Raw genomic sequence first — 26,419 nt, forward strand, 5'->3', positions numbered from 1 at the left:
ATGGATTTAACCCATGTTATTTTTGTTTTTTCATTATAAATTACCACTAATTTAGCCTCATCCTTATCAGCTTGGTGTTATTATACTTGTTTGAAGTGATACATGCTTGTATTAATAATATTTTTGACTATTCCCGCCGGCCTGGCTCAATGGTTGAGCATTGATCTATGAACCAGAAGGTCACTGTTTGATTCCCGGTCAGAGCACACATACCCAGTTTGCGGGCTCAATCCTGAGGTGTGGGTTGTGCAGGAGGCAGCCCTTCAATGATTCTCTCATCATTGATGTTTCTCTCTCTCTCCCTTTCTCTCTGAAATCAATAAAAGTATATTTAACAAATAATAATAATAATATTTTAGCTATAATTTACTATTAACTATATTTATATCAAGCCCTGTACTTTTGCAGTTCAAAACAAAATCAATCATATTCCTATTGCAAAGAAGATATATACATAATGCTGCCTTATGCCAAAATTTGTCTAAATATGTTGCCTGTTAATTTGTTCTATTTAAATAACATGTAATAGGCCGAAACCGGTTTGGCTCAGTGGATGGAGCGTCGGCCTGCGGACTGGGGGGTCCCAGGTTCGATTCCGGTCGAGGGCATGTGCCTGGGTTGCGGGCACATCCCCAGTAGGAGATGTGCAGGAGGCGGCTGATCGATGTTTCTCTCCCATCGATGTTTCTAACTCTCTGTCTCTCTCTCCCTTCCTCTCTGTAAAAAATCAATAAAATATATTAAAATAAATAAATAAATAAATAAATAAATAAATAAATAACATGTAATAGAGTATCAAATAAGTATTATAGAGTAATTGATTTACATTTTAGACCAGTGTTTCACTCTAAATAATGTGTATAAGTGTATGCTATAATTGTATGCTATAATTTATGCTGCTTTTTTTTTTTAATATATTTTATTGATTTTTTACAGAGAGGAAAGGAGAGGGATAGAGAGTTAGAAACATCGATGAGAGAGAAACATCAATCAGCTGCCTCCTGCACACTCCCCACTGAGGATGTGCCCGCAACCAAGGTACATGCCCTTGACTGGAATCGAACCTGGGACCCTTGAGTCCGCAGGCTGACGCTCTATCCACTGAGCCAAACCAGTTAGGGCTATGCTGCTTTTTAATTATGTGTTATCATCGTTCTTTTGTTCCATTGGAAAGTAGGAATAGGTAGCATAATAGTTGATGAGGCATTTATTCCACCTAAGTGGACAGAGGTTTAATAGGTTAAAAAAATCTCAGCTTTATATAACTAAAAAATGGTTCTCCCTCTCCTCTTAGGAAAATGACAATGGATCGGGCTCTCCAATGATGAGTTGGAACACAACTGAAAAGCCTTTATGTACAAAATCTACAAATGACATTGAGACCATAAGTTTCAATAAGAAGAATCTTGAATTAGCCCTTTCTCCCATCCAGAATAGTAGTGCCATTCCTGCCAGTGGAAGCTCTTGTGTAAACCTTGCTAAAAAGTGCTTCTCTGGGAAAGATTCTTGGGAAGCAAGAGAACTGGATATAAATAACACTAATATGGCCACTTGCACAAGACGGTCTGGTTTTCATCAGTCAAATCAGGGGACTGTAAATTCTGCTGGTATAACTGAAGAGCACCTTGGGAAAAAAAGTGTTAAGAGACATTTTGAGTTAGTTGACTCCAGTCCTTGTCAGGAAACTATACTGAATAAAAAAAATTGTATAGAGTATAAGCATAGTAATGAAATGAGAGATTGTTACACAAATCAAAGTACAGGCTTAACAACTGAAATTCAGGACCTTAAATTATCAGTATGTAGAAGTCAGCAAAATGACTGTACTTATAAGGAGAATATGGTCGGTTCTTTTATGGATAAACAACAAACACCAGAAAAAACAAATATCCCAGTGATAGCAAAAAATCTTATGTGCGAGCTGGATGAAGATTGTGACAAAAATAACAAGGACAACTTAAGTTCTAGTTTTCTATGTTCTGATGATGATAGAGCTTCTAAAAGTATTTGTATGGACTCTGATTCATCTTTTCCTGGAATTTCTATATTGGAAAGTCCATTAGAAAGGCAGTCCTTAAATCCAAACAAAAGCATCAAAGAATCTTCTTTTGAAGAGTCAAATAGTGAAGACTTTCTTAGTGTATCACTCAGCTGCCAAGAAAGTACCTTGCCAAAAGGGGATGAGGAGCCTGTTGTCCAAGAAAGTAACCAAAAAATGTTAGCTCCTTCTTCAGAGGTGTTGAAAACATTAACCGTCTCTAAAAGAAATGCTGTAGCTTTTCGAAGTTTTAACAGCCATATTAATGTATCCAATAATTCAGAACCCTCCAAAATGAGCATTAATTTAGATGCAATGGATATTTCGTGTGCTTATAGTGGTTCATACCCCATGGCCATAACCCCAACTCAAAAAGAAAGACCCTACTTGCCATATCAGGTATGTATAACTTTCTAACACTTTGTTCTGTGGACGGTAGAAAAGTAAACCTGAAGGCCAGACTCTTGCCTCTCAGCTAAACTACATGATATGAAGCATACAGTTTTGGTTTACTTACTGGAAAATTTGTTGGAAGTTTTCATGCAGAAAGGTAAAGCTAGTGGTTGTACTGCTCTATACACTTACACATATTTACGATCATCGATATATATAAAAGCCTAAGTGACCGGCCGGCCGGCCAGTAGCTATGACGTGCACTGACCACCAGGGGGAAGATGCTCAAAGCAGGAGTTGCTGAGCTGTGGTCACTTGGCAGCAGCGGTTCTCAGGTGACGCACCTGGAACCAGAGAGGAGGAAGTCCAATTCCGGGGGGTGTCACCCGAGAACCACCCTCTCCCTATCTGGGACCCCTCAGGGAATGTCGGAGAGGCGGTTTCAGCCCTATCCCCACAGGCCAGGCAGAGGAACTCCACTGGTGCACAAATCCATGCACCGGGCCTCTAGTATATTTATAACTACATATTTTCACTTGACCCCAGAAAATCTGTGAGTTATAAAATTAAAATCTACTCTGCTCTCTTCTAAAGACATATTTAGGTGATCTCTTCTTTACAGAAAAAAAAGTTGAAAATACATATTCTAAATCTTATTTTGTTTTTATTTTCTAACCCCTTTTATTTTCCCCTTGGAGAAACATCATAATTAAAAAAAAGTGGAAATTTGAGAGTTACAAGTTGGGTTTTCTATTCAGAACTTACTGGGTGACTTAGAAGTCCCTTACCCTCAGAGTCTGTTTCCCTTCTGCCTGTAGAATATAATGCTCTCTGTCCTGCTGAGCTCAGAGTCCTTATGAGACAACAAAATACCTTAAGCACTTAAACTCCAGTTAGCACAAGAGGTTATTTATATTTAGTTCTATCTTACATATTATCATAATATTTCAGTCATTTGTCAGCCTCAGGCTCCTACAGTGGAGTTTTGTGTGTTTTTGTTAACGTTTTCATTTTTTCTTGTATGTCCAGATCTTATTGAAATAGTTGGTGTTACCTAAACTATTGAATATTGTTAGATATGAGGACTTTGTATAATTCTTTATGAGTCCTTTCTCAAAATTAAGGATATGAGTATGTCCTTTATCCCCAGCTTTTTTGTTTTGGCATTTCTTTTCACTGTAAAAAGAATTAAGATATTTATTGTCTTTTTAAAATTTTTTTTTAAATTAGCAGACCCCAAGTCAGGTCAAGTCAGGAACTCCGTATCGAACTCCAAAGAGTGTGAGAAGAGGGGCAGCCCCAGTGGATGATGGGCGAATCCTGGGAACCCCAGACTACCTCGCACCTGAGCTGCTATTAGGCAGGGCCCATGGTAAGGCAGACATGTCTTGAGTTTTTGAAGTGTACCTATCACTACATTTTCTTTTGAGGTAAAATTGTTTTAAATTTCTTTGGTACTTGGATTACCTGAAGTAGAAGAAAATTACTCATGCATTACTCTTTCCTCCTACATATAGCATTTGTTACCGGGAAAAAAGGCCTGCAGCCGTTTGTTGTTTGCTTCTGGTATAGTCTCAGTGACCCAGAGAAGCCCCACCTTTCAGCCCTGCTTTCCTTTGCTTTAAACAAGTCTGTTGTAGCTTGGGCTCAAAACATACAAAGTTGAGCCAATACCTCTGTTCAGTCTGCAGAAGCCTGTTCCTGTTTAGCGCTTAACCTCACTTGTACCCTCACCAGAGGGTCAAGCCAGAAATGAACTATTTTTCAAATTGAAATATAGGGAAAAAAAGGATGACATTTTCACTTATCCTTTTTTCCCTTCCTACATTCTGAAAATGAGCCGTATTTGTGTCCGAGGGTTACTGTAACAAAGTACTATCACCTGGGTGGTTCAAAACAACAGAAATTTATGGTCTGACAGTTCTGGAGGCTAGAAGTCCAAAATCAAAGAGTTGACAGGACCATGCTTGGCTTTTAGATGGATCACTCTAATCTTCCCTCTTCATATGTGTTCTCCTTTGTCTCTGTAGTCTCAGGGCTGTGTTCTTAGGAGGACCCCAGTCATATTAAATTAGGGACCATCCCTACCCCAGTGTGACTTCATCATAACCTAACTATGTCTGCAAGGACCCTATTTCCAAATGTCACATTCAGGGAACTTCAAGGTTAAGAGTTCAACTTATCTTTTTTCAGGAGGGCATGATTCAACCCACAACATAACCCTTTCTTCTACATCTTTATATATATTTATTTCAGAGAGAAAGGGAGAGAGAGAGAGAAACATCGATGATGAGAGAGAAAATCATTGATGGCTGCCTCCTGCATGTACCACAATGGGGATGGAGCCTGCCCCTGACCGGGAATTGAACCGTGACCTCCTGGTTCATATGTCGACGCTCAGCCACTGAGCCGTGCCGGCTGAGCCCTTTCTTCTACATCTTTTTTTTTTTTAATACATTTTATTGATTTTTACAGACAGGAAGGGAGAGGGATAGAGTGTTAGAAACATCGATGAGAGAGAAACATCGATCAGCTGCCTCCTGCACAACCCCTAATGGGGATGTGCCCGCAACCAAGGTACATGCCCTTGACCAGAATCCAACCTGGGACCCTTCAGTCTGCAGGCCCATGCTCTATCCGCTGAGCCAAACCGGTTAGGGCTCCATATCCTCTATTGTTTTTGTTTGTTTGTTTTTAATTTTTTTATTGATTAGGCTATTACATATGTGTCCTTATCCCCACGTTACCGCCTATCTCCCCCACTCATGCCCTCACCCCCCTGTTGTCCGTGTCCATTGGTTAGGCCTATATGGTTGATCTCTCCCCTTACCCCCACCCTCCCTTACTTTCCCTCCGAGGCCCGACGGTCCGATCGATGCCTCTCCGTCTCTGGATCTGTCCTTGTTCATCAGTTTATGTTGTTCATTATATTCCACAAATGAGTGAGATCATGTGGTATTTATCCTTCTCTGACTGGCTTATTTCACTTAGCGTAATGCTCTCCAGTTCCATCCATGCTGCTTTCTTCTACATCTTGACAGATGCTTTGAACTCTTGGTGGTCATCTGTCTCATCTTCCCCACCCCACCATCCATAACTTTTATTTCTTTGCTGGATTTTTTTCCTTAGTCTGAAAATTAGCTTCCACCCTTCCACTCACTACCCAACTTCTCAAAGGTGCCTCTTTTGCTTTGGCAGTCTGATTGTTATCCCAACTATTTAATTGAAACTTTATTACCAGTCGTCTATGATGTCATTATTTACAAATCGGCCAGCCTCTTCTCAGTCTCACTCCTCTTACCTCTATTGCTCCTCCTCAGTTCTTTCCTTCTCTCTTGTAAGTACAGATGTTCTTCCAGATCCTGCCCCTTACCCTTTTTGATGCATGCGCTCCCTGTTAATCTCATCACTCCCGTGACTTCGGTTGGGTCTGTGTTGATGTTTCCCAAACACTGATCTCTAACCCTAACTCTCACTAGGCAGCACACACGCGCCTAGTCTCTATTTAGTATTCTGCTGGACTTTCGGATGCCGCCTGTGAAAACTGGGTTTGTTACCCAGTGTTCTCCTCCTCTGTTCCCGATCTCGGTTTCACCATGGTTGTGGTGATACAGCCATTGTCCCTACATTCAGACATTTAAATCAGGTTAACCACATCTCTGCAGTATTTCTCCTCACCTTTTCATTTCGGCCACTATCTCTGCCTCATCTTTTCCTTTCGTTCATTTAATGGCTTTCTTTCTGGTCTCTTCAACTTCGTTCTGTTACCTATAATCATTGCCACCAGATTTTTCCTCTTCCCCCCTTATTTGCTTTTTTTTCTTTAAGACATTTATTTGGAAAACCATAGAAAAATGCAGATAGCTGAGCTGTTTTATATGTTTCAGTCTAGAGATTTAAATGATTCTCTTCCCATGACTCTGTACCCTTGCCCACCTTTTAAAAGCCTGGAGTCCACGGTCGGAGAGACCACAAGCATTCCAGAGGGTCACACACCAAACACAGGTTTTGCTCTTAAAACGTGACATGGCACGTGCTGCTTCCCTCCTTGAAAAACTCTGGCGACCCTTTAAAAGCCAGGTTAGTGGTCGTAGCGTGTGAGACCCCAAGCTCTCATGGCAGCCACCTCTCAGAGTCACTGACAGGCCTGTATTCCCAGTCCGCTCCTTGAGACATGTTTGTTTTCAAATTTTCCACAAGTATTTCCATAAGTAGCTTAGAAAAGCCAGTCCCCAATTATCTTCCTGTCCAATTTTTTCTCATCTATCATCAGTTCAAATGTCACCTATTCCATAAAAGGTCCCTCGATCAGTTATGGAGACTTACTTATTCACTGCTGTATTACTTCATTAGAAACTGTTTAAAGCTCAGGTCACTCTATCTGTGTTATAGTTAGTTGTTATATTTTAGTTACTATATTTTCTCCACTACAAAAGCTTAAGAATGTTTCCTAAGACTAGTGTCTGAAGTTTCCCTCGAGATCGCAGTCCAGGAGAATTCCTGGGCAGCACTCAGTCGCTGTTGAGAAAAATCTCTCCACTGTTCCAAGTGGACACATTTACTCTTCACCTTTATTAGCCAAAGCAATAAGTTCCTCGGGCATGTAACTGGTTTTGTGAAGTGAGCACCCCTTTTGCTAAGTCATGGATTTGCTAGCCCATTTACTGTATTACAATGTGCATGTTCTCTAACTTAGGATAAAGTATGAAAGTAAGCTTCAGATGTAAAGATTTACTTTATCAGATCTTGCCACTATTTTAGTGGGGCACCTAGTTACCTCCGCTATCTAGTGATATATTTTTAAATTTTTATTTTTTATAAAAGTGATTTGATATATTGTTTTTAAAATAACAAGTAATACAAAGCAATTTTTAATCAAAAGGAGAAAAAAACAAAAAACAGCAGTTCCCTGTTCTCTATCTGTTTCCTCACATCCCCATCCCAGGTCCCAGGGGCAGTCCCTGCTCCTTACTACATGTGTACCTCTCTATTTCCCACTGTCATGCTGAGGCACAGCTATGACTCCTCTGATGCCCTCCATGGTCTTCCCCTCACCATGCAAACATAGGAACTCTGCCAGATTCTCCCATAGCTTCTTTTTTTTTCTTTTTTAATCCTCACCCAAGGATATTTTTTCCAGAGGATGTTATTTTCCATTGCTTTTCAGAGAGAGTGAAAGGGAGAGAGTGAGGGGGAGAGAAGGAGAAAGACAGACAGACAGACATTGACATCAATGTAAGAGAGACACATGGACTGGTTGCCTCCCAAACACACCCTGACCTGGGACCCAGATACTTGCCCTTGGTCAGGAGTCGAACCTGAGACCCTTCAGTGCACAGGCTGGTGTTCTAACCAGTGAGCACATCGGCCAGGGCACTCCCATAGCTTCTTGTGCATATTTTTGTTTCAGCTCTCTTAACATTGTGTTAAAATTATCTGTGTTGTCTCTCCCAAAGCAGGCTATTTTCTCCTGAGAAAAAGCTCTTTCTTAATCATCTTTGTACCCCTTATAGTACCGTCACAATCCCTGTTATCTAATTCAATGCATGATGAGAGAATGAACTCAGAATTTTAATACAATGCGCCTAACTATTGTTTTCTTACCTGCAGGATTTCTGACTTCCGGTGAGTGAGCTTCTCTTTAAAGCAATATGGCAAAGCACATTAAACAGAAAAGTCAAAGTATAACTAGATCACATTGCAGAAAAAAATTATTTTTCACTTCAGCTCACTTATGAATTATAAACATGAAGTATCTTCTGTCTTCTGAGCAGGAAGACATCCAGGGTTGCTCTGCTCTGTGAAAACAAATGTAGGCATGCAGCATTTTTTATAGTTTTTAAAGGTAGCAGAGACTGAAGATACCACTTTTCTTTTTTTTTCTTTTTTACTGCAACAGAGAAAATAGGCTTGATAAAAACAATAAAATTAGCAGCTACAAAATAGCTGGAATTTTCTAAACCATTTAATTCTGTTATTATTAGAAAATAAAAAGGTATAAACAGTATCAATATACCAATTACAGAAGTGGGTTGTGAATTAGAAAGTCAGTAGTATAAAATCAGTTTGTTCTCTTTTCTTGGACTGATGATATAATTGCTATAATTAATCCCAATATATGATCTTATTAGACTTTGACTCACATATATGGGTATGTGTGACATATCCATGGAGAAAGCATGTATGTTTTTGACATGAGTACATTTGGGCTGAACTGGTCAAAGGGTCCTAAATTTCTAATCTAAGTAAACTAAATAAAATGTATGTTTTTTCCTGATGTCCCCCTACTTTTCTGTTGTTTGGTTATATTCATTATATTATCTAACCTACAGGAATACTTTCTTGGTGCTGCTTTTAAAAATCTACTAACTGAGGTGGTTTGTATGTTTTTATAGTGATTACCAAAGACATAAAAGCCTGTATACCCTTTACATCTTGTGTTCGCAGGGGAAATGGGCTTATGTTGCTTGCAGGTGAAAAGGCATTCTATGTGCATGTGATTCTTTTTCCTAATGGCATATTCCACAGTACTTCCCTATTTGTTTTAAAAGGGCGGCAGTTGTTTAAACATTGTAATGGATTTTGTGAAATTGGATTTTAAGAGTGATTTCCAGGCAAATTTAGCACTAGACTATAGAATCCCTATTCTAAATTTGTACTAAAGTTAACCATTTTGGGACTAAAGTTAATCTTTGGTTAGTAAATACCTTATTCATGAACAGAACTAAACAAAAGCATAAGCCAGATTATACGGTCATTTTAAAAATAATCCTTTAAAACATCTTTGTATATAATTGGTGCTTTCAATAAAAATACTATTTAGAAATCAGTTTTACCTGCTTATTAAGACTTAACTCCTAATTACCTCAAGCTGTAGTTTAAGTGATATTACTTGTTAAACTAATTTATCCCTCTATGAACTTAAAAGGAATAAAACACATGAAAACACTTTGTAAGTAAGGCTTTCCATAATTACCAGGCTATCCTCCAATTAGTATAAATGTAGCTACTTCATTTCATACTTTGTGAAGTGCGTGAAACATGAAATCAAAATGTTATTTCCCAATTTGAAATTGAGAGGTACTGTAATTACTTTTAGAGAATAATCTTTAGATTAAATGCATTCCTGGGTTGTGTTTTAGGATTTAGAACATGTAACTATCCAGAATATCAGGTTATTAATAAATGACCAAAGATAGCTTTATCTTTTCTTTAACTAGCTGTATTAAATGCTAATTTTAACTTCTTAGAAAATAGAGAAGGAAAGTAATTGCCATATTGCATAAATGAAGGTCATCTGACTGTACCTTATGAAGCCAGAAGAAAGCCTTAGGAAATGAATGCTTTGTGCCCAAATATCCATGTACTAATGTTTTAGTTGATCAAACATTTGTAGAAAATTCTTTCAAATTCAACTACTTCCTTTTAAATTCTAGGTCCTGCAGTAGACTGGTGGGCACTTGGAGTTTGCTTGTTTGAATTTCTAACAGGAATTCCCCCTTTCAATGATGAAACACCACAACAGGTATTCCAGAATATTCTGAAAAGAGGTGATTCTTTTTCTCCTATTAAGATAGATTCATTTATCTCTGTGTATTATATTGAGCAATGATCAATAAGCTTATTCATATTTGTAGATATCCCTTGGCCTGAAGGTGAAGAAAAGTTATCTGATGATGCTCAAAGTGCAGTAGAAATACTTTTAACTATTGATGATACAAAGAGAGCTGGAATGAAAGGTAAGCTTTTGTATTAATAAACCCTTTTACCCTTGATTTGTTTCAGGGGCAGAATGTTAATAATATGAAGTTCACAATACTAAAGATAATTTAACTGTTAAATTTGTTTTAACAGATTTTTAGTTTATTTTTGCCCTCTAGGTATCCATTGATATTTTTGTCCTTATTCTACATTAAAATTTACTGTGGTCAGGTTGTGACAGTCACTCATTTAATTTTATTAATCTCAAGCAGGTACCTGAAACAATTTTATCTTGTCAGTGTCTTAGGTTTATCAGAGCCTAATAAATACAAAGAAAAAGAATACAAGAAATACTTTTTTACCAAAACTTTAATTCTATAATTTCATACTGCTTCTTTTCTGATACCATTATTGATTGATAAATGTATCAGGTACCATACTACCTCAAATAAGACTAATTGGTCCATTATGATCCATTCAGTGGTTTTTTTCCACTGCAGGGATATGTTAAACTATAGTTTTGAACTGCTAGTAGATCTCATCAGCTGCCATCAGATCCTTTTTGTAACAGGGTATATAGAGAGACAAATAAGCATTACATTTCCATTTACAGGGTATATTTAGAAAATTTAGCTTTAGTAATATGTCATTTGCATCAGCTTCTGAGTGTCCCCTCTAATAAGTTCCATAGTTTGTTTGCTTGTTTGTTGTTTAACAAATCCTATAGAGTGACTTTTAGGTGCCAGACAATGTTGTTTCAGGTGCTAGAGGTACCCATATTCCAGTGGAAAGACGAAGTAAACAAATGCAACCATGACATAATGCCATCTAGTTGTAAGGACTATGGAGAAAGATAAAGCAGGCCCTGGCAAATGTTGCCCAATGACTAAAGTGTTGTCTTGTGCACTGCCGGCTCATGGATTCAATTCCAGGTCAGGGCATATACCCAGGTTATGGATTCAGTCCCCAGTTTGGACACATGCATGAGGCAGCCAATCAATGTTTTTCTCTCCCTCTCCCTCTTTCTCTCTAAAATTAATGAAAAGCATATCCTCGGTTGAGGATTAAAACAAAAAAAAAAAAGATAAAGCAGGGTGAGAGAATACAAAGTGATGGTAGGAGATATTTTTTAGATGGAGGGGTCAGGAAACCTCTGTGAAAAGTGGACTTTGAGCAAAAATCTGTATAATGTGAGAGTACAGACATTTGTGTAAACTGAGCTCTAAAACTGACTTTAGAACAAGGGCTCTCACCTGGGGTGACTTTGCTCCCAAAAGGACACTTGGCATTGTCTGGAGACATTTTTGGTTGTCACAGTTTGGAGCATTGAGTAGGTAGAGGCCAGGGAGTCTGCTCCCCATCCTACAATGCACAGGAGAGTCCCCACAACAAAGAAATATCTGGTCCCAAATTTCAGTTGTGCTGAAGCTGAGAAACCATTGTTCAGCAAATAGCTATAATGTACAGTAATTTGCTCAAAATAAGTGGAGACAGAAGAAAGGCAGTTTTACCAGTGACCTCAGATTTCTGCTTGTTTAATGAACAGTTTAGTTTACATAGGGAAGTCGATGGTAGGGGTATTCTTCAGTTACAAAACAGTTGCTTCAACTGTTTTAGTTCCTTTTAACCTGGATTAGAATTCCTTTGTAGATTCAGTTTAAGTGAATAGCTATGATGAGAGGGTCATAAAGCACCACATCACATTCAGATATCACAGTTTAAGAATTACTACAGCAAGTAGCTCTAAAGTAATCCATGCTCAGATATTTATTTTGAACAATTAAAAGACAAATAAATTCTCTAAATGAAAATTGATTTTGCTATGTTATCCCTCTTGCTACCAGTCTTTCAGTTTAGGAAAAATGCAACATGTAGACATATGGATTTTCCAACCCATTACCCCAATACAGACACACAATTCTTTCCCGTCTGTGTAGCCTTCTCCCAATATTTTCCTCAAATATGATTCCTGCTTTTTTTAATTAGTTACTGCCTTAATGTCTACTTCATTATTTTGGCAATGCTCTTATTATTACCTCATGAAGTGAAGGATTGAGAAGGGTGGTATGTCTAGCAACTAAATATCAGTGTGATCAAAAGAGCACACTTTCATTTTAGTCGGTAGAAGGTAATAGGAAAGATGATCATCCTGCTGGATAGTTAGTGTTTTGTAAAGGTGCAAGTCAGTGATATCAAGGAAGTCAAAGAACCATAATAAAAATGTGTCAGAAGTGTCATCCATGTATATGCTGAAATCACCATGACAGATAGGGATGGAGCCAGCCCAGACAGCAAGGGAGTGGAGATGAGTTTCTTGCTGAAGTTATCTAGGGCAATAGGTAGTGCTAAGGACTGTAGAGCTGTGAAGAGGTGGCAAAGACTTGGGATGAGAATGGGACATTAATCAGGAAGATGAGTGGTTTGGAAGCTGTATGGGGATCAGGAAGTAGAGCGCACTCGCTCTCTTCAAGTAAGGGATTTTGTGAGAAGATGCAGGCAATGAGAAAGACTTCTGTTAAGACAAATCATTCAGTCACTCATTTGACAAATACAGATCAGGCACCTGTCCTATACCAAGTGATATACAAAATGACACAGTGTGTGTCATTGAGAAGAATGTGGGTAAATAGAGAGACAGACAAACAAATGCCTATGAAAGTGACATAATAAAGTAGGCCAAAGTACATGTGAGAGTGTCTCTTCTTCATTCCGATAGAATAGTACTTGCTTAGGTAATGGTGTCATATTATTTCATTTTGTTTTCTATTTTTCCAAAGAGTTGAAACATCATCCTCTCTTCAGCGATGTGGACTGGGAAAATCTACAGCATCAACCTATGCCTTTCATACCCCAACCAGATGGCGAAACAGATACATCATATTTTGAAGCCAGAAATAATGCTCAGCACTTGACCGTATCTGGATTTAGTCTATAGCACATAAATTGTCCCTTTAAGCTAACCTTGTCTTATAGAAAAAGCTACCATAATTATATATTCCTTAATATGATTTTTATTTAAGGGGGGGAAATCATTTTTCCTGGATCAATGAGCTTTTATATATGGTTACAGCTTCCACAGAGGTAAAAGGCCATCAAGAATATAAGCAATAAGTTATCTTAATCTCAAAGCTTCTTTCATCTTATTTATTTTGTCACTGCACTTTATGAAAATTAATGCATCAATAAAACTAGAATGGCACTACCATTTTGGAGAAAGTGAGCCTTGAGCTGGATTTTCTTTCTCTTCTGTTGATTTCAGTCCACCATTCAGTTCGGTGTTAAAATAACAAAACACTATCCAGTTTTATTTTAACGTAATTTATTTGTACATGATTGCCTGCAAAAGCTATAGTCTCCAGGGCAATCCTTTAAAGCTGCATTTGTGACCTCAATATGCAGCTGGAAAATTTCTTCATTCAGTAGTGTAGCTCCTTTTGGGAATGAGGGACAAACAAAAGAACTGTGGTTTTGGCTGACTTTCCTATGAATATAGTTTTGCTCCTTTGACTGTTTCCTTTACTTTCTCTACAATGCATATCTGTTTAAAATAGTTATGGAAAGGTTAGTCGTGATATACTATAGCAATTTTAACAGCTTGTTCAGTTTTAGTAAAAAATGTGATGGTTTACATCTTAAAATAATTTGTTTAAAATATATGCAGCATTACCAGCCTGATCCTTTATAAAAAATTTACCTTGGCTTAATAAATATAATTGTAACATACTTCAAGTGTATTATTTGTCAACATCATTCTTTTATACACGCACTAAGATTCAGCTTCACAGACACATTGAGGCTTTCAGCGTACTTACCATTCAAAAGAGCAGAGTTCAAATTGAAGTGTACTGTATGTAAATTTGCTGCTAATCTATTTAATACTATTGTTCCTTTTGCATTTGGCTTTATGTTTTTACTCTCCATTACCATCCCAGTAAAAGCCTTGCTAATGTAGCTGAGAAAGATAGGACAAATGTAAAACTTACAGTGAAAGATAGACAGTTATAAGCAGTGCTATATAATTTAATCCATGGCTTAATGTTTTTACTGAGCTTGTTTTGCTAATAGTAATGATTACTTAGATTTAACCCTCCTAATAGTCGTCTCTTCTAATAAAATATTTAAAGTTATTAAAACTTCATTTAATATAAATTATATATTTCCTTAATTAGGTAAAAGAATAAGATTATTTTTTTAATCCAAGATTATTGTTTTTTAATCCTCACCAAGGATTTTTTTTTAATAAAGCAGGAAACTATGTTTTATTATTCATGGAAGAAAGCTAAACTAAAAAAATACTGGTGCTCAAAAGAGTAAGATCCAACCCTAGAGGTTTCTTTATGCTCAGCAGGTGGGAATGCACTGACATTTCACTTGCTGGCCACGCCCTGGACCAGGGATATTTTTCTATTGGGGAAATGTACAGTGACCCTATTCCCAAGGCAAACAACCATGCCTTTAAGTGGAAAAGTTAGCTGTTATTGACCTAGCATGTGCTGCTATAGTCGCCTGGAACTCTGCATGCTGTAGTGGTGTTTACTGGGAACAAGTGATTTATTATCTAAAATTAACCCTTTAAAGCATCTGTCAAGATGCGGTGGGTTCAGATACCGGTTAAAGAAAAACCTGAGGCTTCCGAGCAACGTGGCTGAGTAGGTAACCTTGGCACTTGCATCTTCCCACAAAACCCTAACCCTAACCCTAACCCTAACCCTAAATCACAACTAAAACTATAAACAACCATCACTGAGAGCAACCTGAAGTCTAGCTGAACAGAAGTCCTATAACTAAGCATATACAGAGAACCCACATCTGAGCCTGGTAGGAGAGGTGGAGATAAGGAACAGGCAGATCCCACACCCACATACAGTTAAAAAAACAGAGATGGATATCTGTTGCGGAAGGTCCCCTGTGAATCCAGGAGTCCCAGCTCCACACCAGGATCTCCAGCTCAGGGTTCCAGTGCTGGGAAGAGAACTCTCCATAACTTCTGGATGTGAAAACCAGTGGCAATTGTGGCTGAGTGAGACAAGGTGGCTGGAAACCCAGGCGTCCCTCTTAGGGGGCCAGCACACAGACTTATTTAGATTCACTCCCTCTGAGCTCCAGTGCTGGGGCAGCAGCTTGAAAGGCACCAGGGACATAAGGGAGGAACTGAGTTGTCTGGCTTCAAGGCGAGGGTTGGAGGAGCAGCTTTCTCCCAGACGAAGTGCTGGCAGAGGCCATTGTTCCTTTGCTGAGCCCTCCCCTTCACAGATCCAGGGCCATATCTGAGTCTCCACCTTTCTGGCTAACATCATTCACCCTGCCTTGGTGGTTCCCCGAGAGCCCAGCCCACCCAACTTGTGGGCCCACCCAAGCTGCTTCCAGTGGCATTTCAATACACACAGCCTGTCTTGGCTAATGCAGCAGACTTTCCTAAAATCTCTCAAAGGCCCACAAACCCCAACAAGCAGCATGTGGCCTCAGCATGCCCTGTACCTCTTGTTAAGTAGTGCCAAGCCTGGGACTAGCAGCAACTGGTCTCAGCTCACAGCTTGGCCTCTCCCAGACACCTCCAAGGCCAGCACAAGTGGCAGCCACATGCAGCTCGCTTTGCAGCTCATGCCAGGTGGCCCTGGGCAGGGCACAGGCAGTGGCTGATCTTGGTCTGCACCTCCCAGTAGGCCCCTGAGCCAAGTCACCCAATAGACATCTTCAGATTACACTGGAGCCGCCCCCAACCTCCTCTACCAGCAACACACTCAAGGGAAAGACTCAGCTGGCACCAGAGCCCTGCTGAAGGGAGTCCTGCTCTATGAACAAATATAGATACAAAAACACAGAAGCATTGAACAGACTGACAAACCTTAGAGACAAGGCGGGGGGTGGGGTGAGGGGGGAGAGGTAAGATGCTGGAGGCTAAGTCCAGCGGGTCATAATAAATGCGAGAAGTCCTCAAAAGATTGAATGGACTCTTTCAGCAGGGCTGAAAATCTGCAATTCCCCCAACCTGATGGTCCTTTACTGTTTACCAAACCTTACCTTTGATACATGTATCTGCTTTGCTAGAGGTTGAAATGTGAATAAAAAGCCCTGGGTCCAGAGATTCGGGGAGCTGAGTCACTAGAACTAAGTTTCCATCTGGCACCCCAAAATGCCTTCCAAATTCGTATTTCTTCTCTAGTCTCTTCATTCATTTATGCACAGCCCCTTCTCCAGATTCCTTGAACCCTTGTAGATGCAGAAAAGACCCCAGCAGTAAGAGATCAACCAAAGGACTTGTATGCATGCATATAAGCATAACCAATGGACACAGACAGTAGGGGGGTGAGGGCATGTGCTGGGTGGGAACAGCTGGGGAGAGGCCAATGGTGGAAAAAGGAGACATATGTAACACATTCAACCATAAAGAATTTTTTTTAAAAAGGTACAAAATATTCACAGCACAATTTCCTGAGATGTTAACAGTAAGTAGACTTGCATTTTCTCCTTTGTGGCCTGAGAGATGCTTTTTTGTCATCTGAAAGGGTTGTCAGGTCAAGAGCTGATGTTTTGTTCAAGGCAGCTGATCAATGATCCTCTTTCACTGATGTTTCTATCTCTCCCTCTCCCTTCCTCTCTGCAATCAATCTATAATAATAAAAGCACAATATGCTAATTAGACCAGACAGCCTTCCAGGCGACCTTCTGGACGAAGCCGGGGCTGTGAGGGAAGCCCGGGTCCCGGGTGCCAGGGGGAAGCAGTGCCAGCAATCAGGGGAAGGAAGGCTTACTCTTGCACGAATTTTGTGCATTGGGTCTCTAGTAAAAATATATTTTAAAACTCCAGTTCCAAGCTTTTTGTACTTTAGTCCACATGTCCCATCAGTGAACAAGCCTGAAAAATGGTAAATTCAATTGGGAAAAAAATGTTTATTGATTTTTACAGAGGAAGGGAGACAGACATAGAAACATCGATGAGAGAAATATTAGTCAGCTGCCTCCTGCACACCCCCTACAGGAGATCAAGCCCACAACCCTGGCATGTGCCCTAACTAGGAATGATCCTGCAACTTCTTGGTTCATGGGTTGACACTCAACCAGTGAGCCACACCAGCCAGGCTAGCAGGCTAATTTTTAATATGATAATTTTGTATGTCCCACAAGTGATGTTATAAATACCCAAATGGCCCTTGACAGAAAAAAGGCTCCCACCCCTGTCCTAAGTGTTAAAGAGCACTTGGGGCATCTTTTGTTCTAATATTTGGTCTTTGATCCCAGTTACTGACACAGGGCTCCTAGATCCCTTGGAATTTCCTGGGTGGTAGGAGTGTCTTTCATTCTAATGAGGTGACTCCTGGATAGAGCTGGTGACTAGAAAGACCAAGTCATGATTAGAAGCTTGGAATTTTTGGTCCCATTCCTCCATTTTCCAGAAAGGGGAAAGACTGGAAATGGAGTTTAGGTTTGATCATGCCTCCATGATGAAGCTACCATAAAAATCCCACTAGTTCAGGGTTCAGAGAGCTTCCAGGTTGGTGAACACGTGGAGGTGCTGGGAGAGTAGTGCACCCAGAGTGCAAAGAGCTCCATGCCCTTTACATATCTCTTCCTTCTGAGTGTTCATCTGTATCCTTTACCATATCCTTTTATAGTAAACTGGTAAGCAGTAAGTTTTCCTGAGTCCTCTGAGCCACGCTAGCAAATTAAATCAACCCAAGGAGGGCATTGTGGGAATTTCCATTGGTAGCTGCTTGGTCAAAAGCACAGGTGACAATCTGGGCTTGCAGTTGGCATCTAAAGTCAGGGGAGAGCAATCTCGTGGGACTGAGCCCTTAACCTGGGGGAATCTGATGCTATCCAGGTAGATAGTTGTCAGAATTAATTAATTTAAATATATATTTTTTATTTTAGAGAGGAAGAGGGAGAGAGAGATAGAAACATCAATGATCAGAGAGAATCATTGATCAGCTGCCTCCTGCACACCGCACACTGGGGATCAAGCCCTCAACCCAGGCAAATGCCCTAACTGTGAATCAAACTGTGACCTCCTGGTCACAGAGTGCTCCAATCACTGAGCCACGCCAGCCGGACATGCCAGAATTTATTTAAATGCTAGGACACCCAGCTGTTATCACAGAAGTGCTTATTGATGTGAGGGGAAAAAAATCCGAACAGCTGGTTTCTGAAGTGTGAGTAGTGTAAGAATAAAAGAAAACACAGGAAGACTGAATTTTTTTCTATGCAACTGGTTTTTAGAAAGAAGCATCTGACATGTTTTCAAACTTAACATTTACAACTGCAAACAAAAAGGCAATGGAGTCTGGCTGATGTGCCTAAATGGTTGAGCATCAACCCATGAACCAAGAGGTACCTGGTTTGATTCCCAGTTGGAGTACATGCCTGGGTTGTGAGCTCCATCCCCTGTGGGGGAGGGTGTGTGCAGGAGGCGGTTAATTGATGTGTCTCTCTCATGGATATTTCTATCCCTCTCCCTTCCTCTCTCTCTAAAATTAGTAAAAATAAAAAAGTTTTTTAAAGGCAATGGAGCAACATCTTCAAACTTCAGAAAGGAAGAAAGACATTTTTATACATGCAAAGTCCCCAAATACTTCCCTCTTGTGCATCCTTCCTTATTTAAAAAGACACTGCAAACCAGGCTCTATCAAAATAAGAGAGTGAACCAAAAGAATCCATAGAATAAGCAGAATGTCTAATAGAGGAGTTAAAGAGAACCCCAAGGATAATGGTCAAGTGTGAGCCTAGGATAAGAGCTGTGTCCCAGTCACAGAGGGCAGCAAGTTCAAAGCAGGTCAGAAGTTTCCAGAAGACTTTGTCAGATATATGAAATTGATAGAGTATCAATGAAATTGATATTCTGGTGTGTCTGAATGTCTTGATAGGTTATTTAGACAACGGGGGTAGAATTAGAGATTGAATTATTGATAAGTAGAAAGAAAAGCTAGCAAATGAAAACAAGTTAACTCCAGCAACACTGAACAGCTGGGCCCTGGCTGGTGTGGCTCAGTGATTGGAGCATCTGCCTGCACATCGAAGGATCGCGGGTTTGATTTCTGGTCAAGGGCACGTACCTGGGTTGCATTTCCACCCCCACCCCCAGTTGGGGCACAGGCAGGAGGCAACCAATTAATGTGTCTGTCACATCAGTGTCTCAGTCTCCCTCTCTGTTTCTCTCCCCCTTCTTCCCCCTTCAACTCACTCTGAAAATCAATGGGAAAATATCCTCAAATGAGGATTAAAAATAACAATTTTCAAAAGCTGTGCAGGAGCCCTGGCCGGTTTGGCTCAGTGGATGGAGCTTCGGCCTGCGAACTCAAGGGTCCTGGGTTCGATTCCGGTCTAGGGCATGTGCCTTGGTTGCGGGCACATCCCCAGTGGGGGGTGTGCAGGAGGCAGCTGATTGGTGTTTCGCTCTAGTCGATGTTTCTAACTCTCTATACCTCTCCCTTCCTCTCTGTAAAAAATCAATAAAAAAAAAAATATATATATATATATATATATATATATATATATATATATATATATATAGCTGTGCAGGAAAGGAAAATGATCATAGGTTAATAAATTGCTCAGCTTTGAAGAGTCTTTGCATGGCCCTAACAATATGAACTCTGAGTACTGATTCAACCTAATACAAATGTGTGAGGAGACAATTCTTCATGGCTCTCTTGCAATTCTGCCTGTCTTGTGAGTTGAGGCACTTACTGCCCTTCATTCCAGACCATCTTTTCAAGGATGTCTGTACAATGAACAGCCTTGGAAGACAGAGATGATATCTCTTTTTGCATAAATGGCAGGATACTTGCTAATATAATATAGACTAGAGGCACAGCGCACGACATCGTGCACGGGTAGGGTCCCTAGGCCTAGCTTGCAATCAGGGCATTATTACACCCACTTGCCAGTCCTCAGTCCAGCCCCACCACTGCCACCCACCCCGGTTCCTCTTTTGCCATCCAGCGATCAAAAGGACAGCCCACTCTACCTTAGGTGCCTTGTGCCATCAAAGGGCACCTGGCCCTTTGCTCCCTTTAAAGAAGTAAAATAAACACCTTCTCTCTTCACCTATCTCTTCTCTCCCTTATAAATCCTTTCACAGCCAGCATCAACAGACAAAACCTTAACAATGACCTGGGAAACTCAACCAGAAGGGGCTATATGCTGTGGGAAGAGGTGCAGGGAACTAGGGCTGCCCCCTGGCTCCTGCCCCGCCCTCCCTCCCTCTGTCCCTGCACTGGCCCAGCCGCCTGGCTCAGCCCCTCCCCCATGGCAAACTGCTCAGCTCAGGCTCTGGCCCCGCCCATCCAGGGGGAGGAGCATGCGCAGTTTATCGCAGACACAGAAGCGGCTGTGGAGTAAGCGGGTGGTGGGTACTTCCTGAGGAGGGTGTTTGTCTTTAAAGCTGTTGTTCTCCATCCACCTCCCGGCAGTGAAGGCTGAGGGTCGCTGCAGGTGCTGAAGCCCTTGTTGAAGTCTCCGCTCTGGAGCCTCTCACAGCAGTGAGTCCGCATCCCAGGATGCTGTAGAGTGGAGGCGCCACATTCCTTTTGGAAGAAACTGAGGATCTATCGGAGCCTGCCCGCCAGGGGAAGGGACTAATAGGTCTGCCTTCTGCCTGCTCGCCAGTCTCCAGTCCGGCTCTACCACCACCCAGCCCAGTTGCCCAGGGTTCCCTGGTGGCCATCCAGCAATGGGAGCCTGCGGGCTGCGGGGAGGGACCAAGAGGTGGTCAATGCAGGTATAGCGACTGGTTGATCGGTCGTTCTGGTCGTGACGCATGGCTTTTTATATATATAGATAAGGTCTCTCTCTCTAGTAAAATTTTGCCTGCTTACTACCATTAGAAAAGATTCAGGTTCCTAAAGTCAGGGTTCCTCTCCTGAAATCCATCTGCAGGTGTCACCTGGCTTCTTGGCATCACTCTGTGGGAACTGGGCCTTGGAACATCAGTACAAACCTGCTAATACTCCAGCTACTAATGTTGGACCAACACTTCCAGTGTCTATCTCTGCAAAAGGGATTTGGATTAATATGTCTTCTTGCCCTGCTTCTATAAAAGTACTGATAGTGAAATAACAAAAATTATTATTACCATCACAATAGCTATTAGTCACAAAGTACTTAATGCATCCTGAGCTCTGTTCTATGTAATTTGCATATATTAACCCCATGACATATTATTCAAATTTTATAGATGAGGAAACTTAAACACAAAGTGATTTTCCCTTGATTGCACAGAATTCTAACCTAGACAGCCTGGCTCCAAAGTCTGCACTCAATCCTGAGAATTAAGAGCTATCTATACAAGTTAGGATTGTGGTTGAAAGTATCAGAAACCTAACTTAAACTACCTTAAATAAGAATGGAAATTTCTGGCCATTGGGTAGCTCGGTTGGTTAGAGCATCGTCCTAATACTCCGAAGTTGTAGGTCCGATCCCTGGTCAGGGCACATACAAGAATCAACCAATGAATTCATAAATAAGTAGGACAACTCTCTCTCTTTTCTCTCCTTCTCTTCTCTTCTCTTCTCTTCTCTTCTCTTCTCTTTCCTTCTTCTTCTTCTTCTTCTTCTTCTTCTTCTTCTTCTTCTTCTTCTTCTTTTCTCTCCCTCTCTCTCTCTCTCTCTCTCTCTCTCTCTCTCTCTCTCCTTCCCTCTCCCCTTCTCATTTTCTCTAAAATCAATAAAATTTTTAAAAAGGAAAAAATGGTAATTTTTAACCCATGTAAACAAACTGTATAAAGAGAAGGGTAGTAATTCAGAGTTAACTGGATTAAGGGACTTGAACTCACTGTTTCAGACTCTTTTCTAAGTGCCTAGGTCTAGATGTTAGCCTTTTATCTAAGGCAGCGGTCGCTAACCTTTTGGACCTCACGGACCACCAGTTGGTAACCGCTGCTCCAAAGGTTTCCTTAAACCAGTGGTCGCCAACCTTTTGGACTTCAGAGACCATCAGTAGTCTGTGGACCTCTGCTTGTTTTGTGAATAAAGCGTTAGTGAAACACAGGCTGATCTAAGGCTCCTCCAAGTGGCAGGATATATGGCCCCAGAATCCCTAGGGTAATAACCTAACAATGCAACAATGAGATATCACTACATAATTATCAGAATGCTAAAATTCAAAACATTAACACCACCGAACACTGACAAAGATGTGGAACAACAGGAACTCTCATTCACTGCTGGTGAGAAAACAAAATAGTAAGCCACTTTGTTTTTTTTGTTTGTTTGTTTTAAACATTTTTTATTTTTATTGATTTCAGAGAGGAAGGGAGAGGGAGAGAGAGATAGAAACATCAATGATGAGAGAGAATCATCGATCAGCTGCCTCCTGCATGCACCCTACTGGGGATGGAGTTCACAACCAGGGCCTGTGCCCCAATTTGGGAATCGAACTGTAACCTCCTGGTTTATAGGTTGATGCTCAGCCCCTGAGCCACAGCAGCTGGGAATAGCAGCTTTATTTTTAATTTCTAAAATGTGGAAGCAACCAAGATGTCCTTCAATAGTTGAGTGGATAAACAAAGTACGGTACAACTATGCAATGAAACATTCGGTGCTAAAAGAAATGAGCTTTCTAAATCAGAAGTTAGAAAAAGCTGGCCCTCTGCTTATTTTGTGAATAAAGCATTAGTGAAACACAGCATAAAAAATATATAAAAAGAAACGAGATATGAAGCCATGAAATTACATGGAGATATCCTTAAATGCATATTGCTAAGTGAACGAAGCCAATCTGAAAAGGCTACATACTGTATGATTCTAACTATGTAACATTCTGGGAAAGGCAAAATGCTCTCTCCTAGCTTCATGAAATAAACCCAAATAATAACTTGTCTGCCTCACTGATGGCCGTATGCTCATCCTGGGGACCGTTCTTGTGCCAGAATGCGATATGCACTGGCCAGGTCTGTGTCATATGCACATTGCTGTGGCTTGGGCAGAGTCTGAGTAGAGTGGCAGAGGAAGAGCCCTCAAAGGGAAGAAACAGAGGAGAGTGGTGCTCTCATCAGAAGGAGAAAAGTGTGCTAGGCAGAAAACACAACAAGGGCGACAACCTCACTTGTATTATCTACACTAATAAAAGACAAAGATGCTAATTGACCATACCTTTGCTACAAACTGGTTCCTAAAGTCAGGGTTCCTCTCCTGTAATCCATCTGCAGGTGTCACTTGGCTTCTTGGCATCACTCTGTGGGAACTGGGCCTTGGAGCATCAGTACAAACTTGCTAATACTCTAGCTACTAATGTTGGACCAACACTTCCAGTGTCTATCTCTGCAAAACGGATTCACATGAAACATCAATGGTCCCCATTCCTCTCTTGTGGTCCTGTGCCACGCCAGCCAATCAGAGTAACTATATGCAAATTAACCCAACCAAGATGGCGGCCGACAAGCCACAGAGCTGAAGCAAGCAGGAGGCTTGGTTGCCCTGGCGATGGAGGAAGCCAAGCTTCCCGCGGCTAGCTGTAGCCTCTGCAAAAGGCAACAAAGTTTCAATTATAGAAGATAAATAAATCCCAGATACCTGCTTCCAGCCAGCCTCCACTGGGAGCTTGGGTGGCTGAAGGCTTTGGCCAGCCTGCAAACAGCCATCAGCCCCTCACCCTAGATGGCCACACCCTCATGGGGTGAGGGTCCCTGCTGGGGGCTTGACCAGCCTGCAAACAGCCATCAGCCCCTCACCCAGACTGGCTAGGGACCCCAGCAGGACCTCCACCCTGATCTGGGACACCCTTCAGGGCAAACCAGCCAGCCCCCACCCATGCACCAGGCCTCTATCCTATATAATAAAAGGTTAATATGCAAACTGACCCTAACAGCAGAGCGACAGGGAATCACTGGTCACTATGACACACACTGACCACGAGCGGGCAGACGCTCAATGCAGGTGCTGCCCCCTGGTGGTCAGTGTGCTCCCACAGGGGGAGCTCTGCTCAGCCACAAGCCAGGCTGACGGCTGCCAGTACAGCAGTGGTGGGAGCCTCTCCCACCTCCTCAGCAGCGCTAAGGATGTCCGACTGCAGCAAGGCCTGCTCCTCGCTGGCAAGTGGACACCCTCCGAGGGCTGCCGGGCTGCCAGTGGGATGTCTGACTGCCAACTTTGGCCCAATCCCCTGGGGAGCGGGCCTATGCCAGCAGGTGGTCATCCCCCAAGGGGTCCCAGACTGAGAGAAGGCACAGGCCAGGCTGAGGGACCCTCCCGAGTGCACAAATTTTTGTGCACTCAGCCTCTAGTGTGTGTGTGTGTATATATCAGTGGTTCTCAACCTTCCTAATGCCGCGACCCTTTAATACAGTTCCTCATGTTGTGGTGACCCCAATTTCATTGTTACAAATTGAACATAATTAAAGCATAGTGATTAATCACAAAAACAATATGTAACTATATGTGTGTTTTCCGATGATCATAGGCGACCCCTGTGGAAGGGTTGTGACCCACAGGTTGAGAACCACTGATCTATCTACACTAATAAAAGAGAAACATGGAAATTGGTGTCACTCTGCTATGCCCACCAGCCAATCAGGATGAGTATGCAAATTAACCCAACAAAGATGGTGATTAATTTGCATATGCAGGCGTGGAGTGAAGACTGAAGGCTCTGCCTGAGCGAAGACTGAAGACGACTGAAGATGACTGAAGACGGAAGAGGCTTGGCTTCTCCACTGCAGCCGGAGCGAAGGCCTGGGTCCCGGGTGCCAGAGGAAAACTGGTGCCGGCAGCCAGGAGAAGGAAGGCCTATTGCACGAATCTCTTCGTGCAACGGGCCTCTAGTCTATATATAAAAGGCTAATATGCAAAGTGTCCCCTTGGGAATTCAACCAGGAGTTTGATCACTCACTATGATGTGTGCTGACCACCAGGGGGTGGCGCAGAACACAACAGGCAACCAGTGGCAGTGGTGGAGTGCTGAGGGAGCAAGAGGAGGGGGAGGTGGAGAGGCAGGGTAGAGGGGAACCTGATCAGCCCTGATTGCTGGCCAGGCCTAGGGACCCTACCCGTGCACGAATTTTGTGCACCAGGCCTCTAGTAGATATCTATATCTATCTACTAGAGGCCCGGTGAACAAAATTTGTGCAGGGGGCGTCTCTTAGCCCAACCTGCACGCTCTTCAATCTGGGGCCCATCAGGGGGTGTCTGACTGCCTCTCCCAATCCAGGAATGCTGGCTCCTAACCACTCGCCTGCCTGCCTGCCTGATCGCCCCTAACCTCTCTGCCTGCCTGATCACCCCTAACTGCCTCTGCCTCCCCATACCCAGGACCCAGGATTCCCTCCTCCAGCCGGTCACAGGCACCTGGGACCCGGGCTTCCCTCCCTCTGACCAGCCCCAGCTGCAGGGGACTGTGGGCGGGCGGCTTCACCTGGGCTGCAGCCACAGGCACCCAGGACCACGGGGAAGGCGGCTTGTCCCTCTCCCAGGCCGCAGCCCCAGCCAATGGTGCCTGGGACCACGGGGCAGGTGGCTTGACCCTCTCCCGGGCCACAGGCACAGGTGCAGTCGCTGGTGTCCAAGACCACAGGACCACAGGGACCACGGGGTGGATGGCTTGTCCCTCCCCCAGGCTGCAGCCCCAACCGCTGATGCCCAGGACTGCGGGGTGGGCGGCTTGTCCCTCTCTTGGCTGCAGGTGCAGGTGCAGCCGCTGGCACCCAAAACAGCGGGTACCACGGGGTATGTGGATTGTCCCTCTCCCTGGCTGCAGCCTGGCTGGTCCCCATTCCTCTCTTGTGAGCTCATTTCTGCCTGGCTGGTCCCCATTCCTCTCTCCCCAGTGTTGAGTGTCTGAGCCATTATGCCTTGATGACATGATGGCATGAGAACCATTTGCATATTAGCTCTTTATTATATAGGATATATATATTAAGTGTATATATTTAAAAGATCTCTTATTTGTTTTTTAAAAGGAAAAGGACATTCATCATTTTCCAGCTATGAAATGTGGTACAATTGGGAAGGAGGATTAATGGAAAAGCATTGCAGGTAGACTTCTATAACATGTAGCAGAACATTAATATCTTAAATAACACAAATAGCTAACATCACTTTTATCACTATCTGTAGAAGTTAAAAGTTATGTATTTGTATTAAAAACACAAAACCCTCTCACCATTTTCCACCTAGGAACAACTGTATGTATTTAAGATGTCTGATTTAAGGAGCATTGAGTGGCTATAAGAAGCTATTTGGTATAAGAATTGAAACTAGATTTTTTACTGGTTCAGTAACATTCACAACTAAATGAATAAATGAATTAAACTTTATCCCAATTTCTGATTTTTATAAAATTATATGTAACAGCATG

The 26,419-nt window shown here is 42.0% G+C and overlaps 1 protein-coding gene across 1 annotated transcript in view; it reads left to right on the forward strand.

Annotated features, from left to right (window-relative positions):
* Positions 1–13,864, forward strand: part of MASTL (microtubule associated serine/threonine kinase like) — a gene marked incomplete at its 5' end in the record, with an annotated part of 51,133 nt that extends 37,269 nt beyond the window's left edge. Inside the window, 5 exons of the mRNA XM_081104249.1 lie at positions 1,295–2,437; positions 3,662–3,803; positions 9,868–9,981; positions 10,069–10,170; positions 12,910–13,864. Of these exons, the coding sequence (XP_080960375.1) occupies positions 1,295–2,437; positions 3,662–3,803; positions 9,868–9,981; positions 10,069–10,170; positions 12,910–13,067 (1,659 nt within the window). The 3' untranslated portion in view covers positions 13,068–13,864. The remainder of the gene's footprint in view (positions 1–1,294; positions 2,438–3,661; positions 3,804–9,867; positions 9,982–10,068; positions 10,171–12,909) is intronic.
* Positions 13,865–26,419: the final 12,555 nt, after the last annotated feature.

This window comes from Myotis nattereri, assembly GCF_964212035.1.
Source record: "Myotis nattereri genome assembly, chromosome: 1".
Taxonomy (NCBI): Eukaryota; Metazoa; Chordata; class Mammalia; order Chiroptera; family Vespertilionidae; genus Myotis; species Myotis nattereri.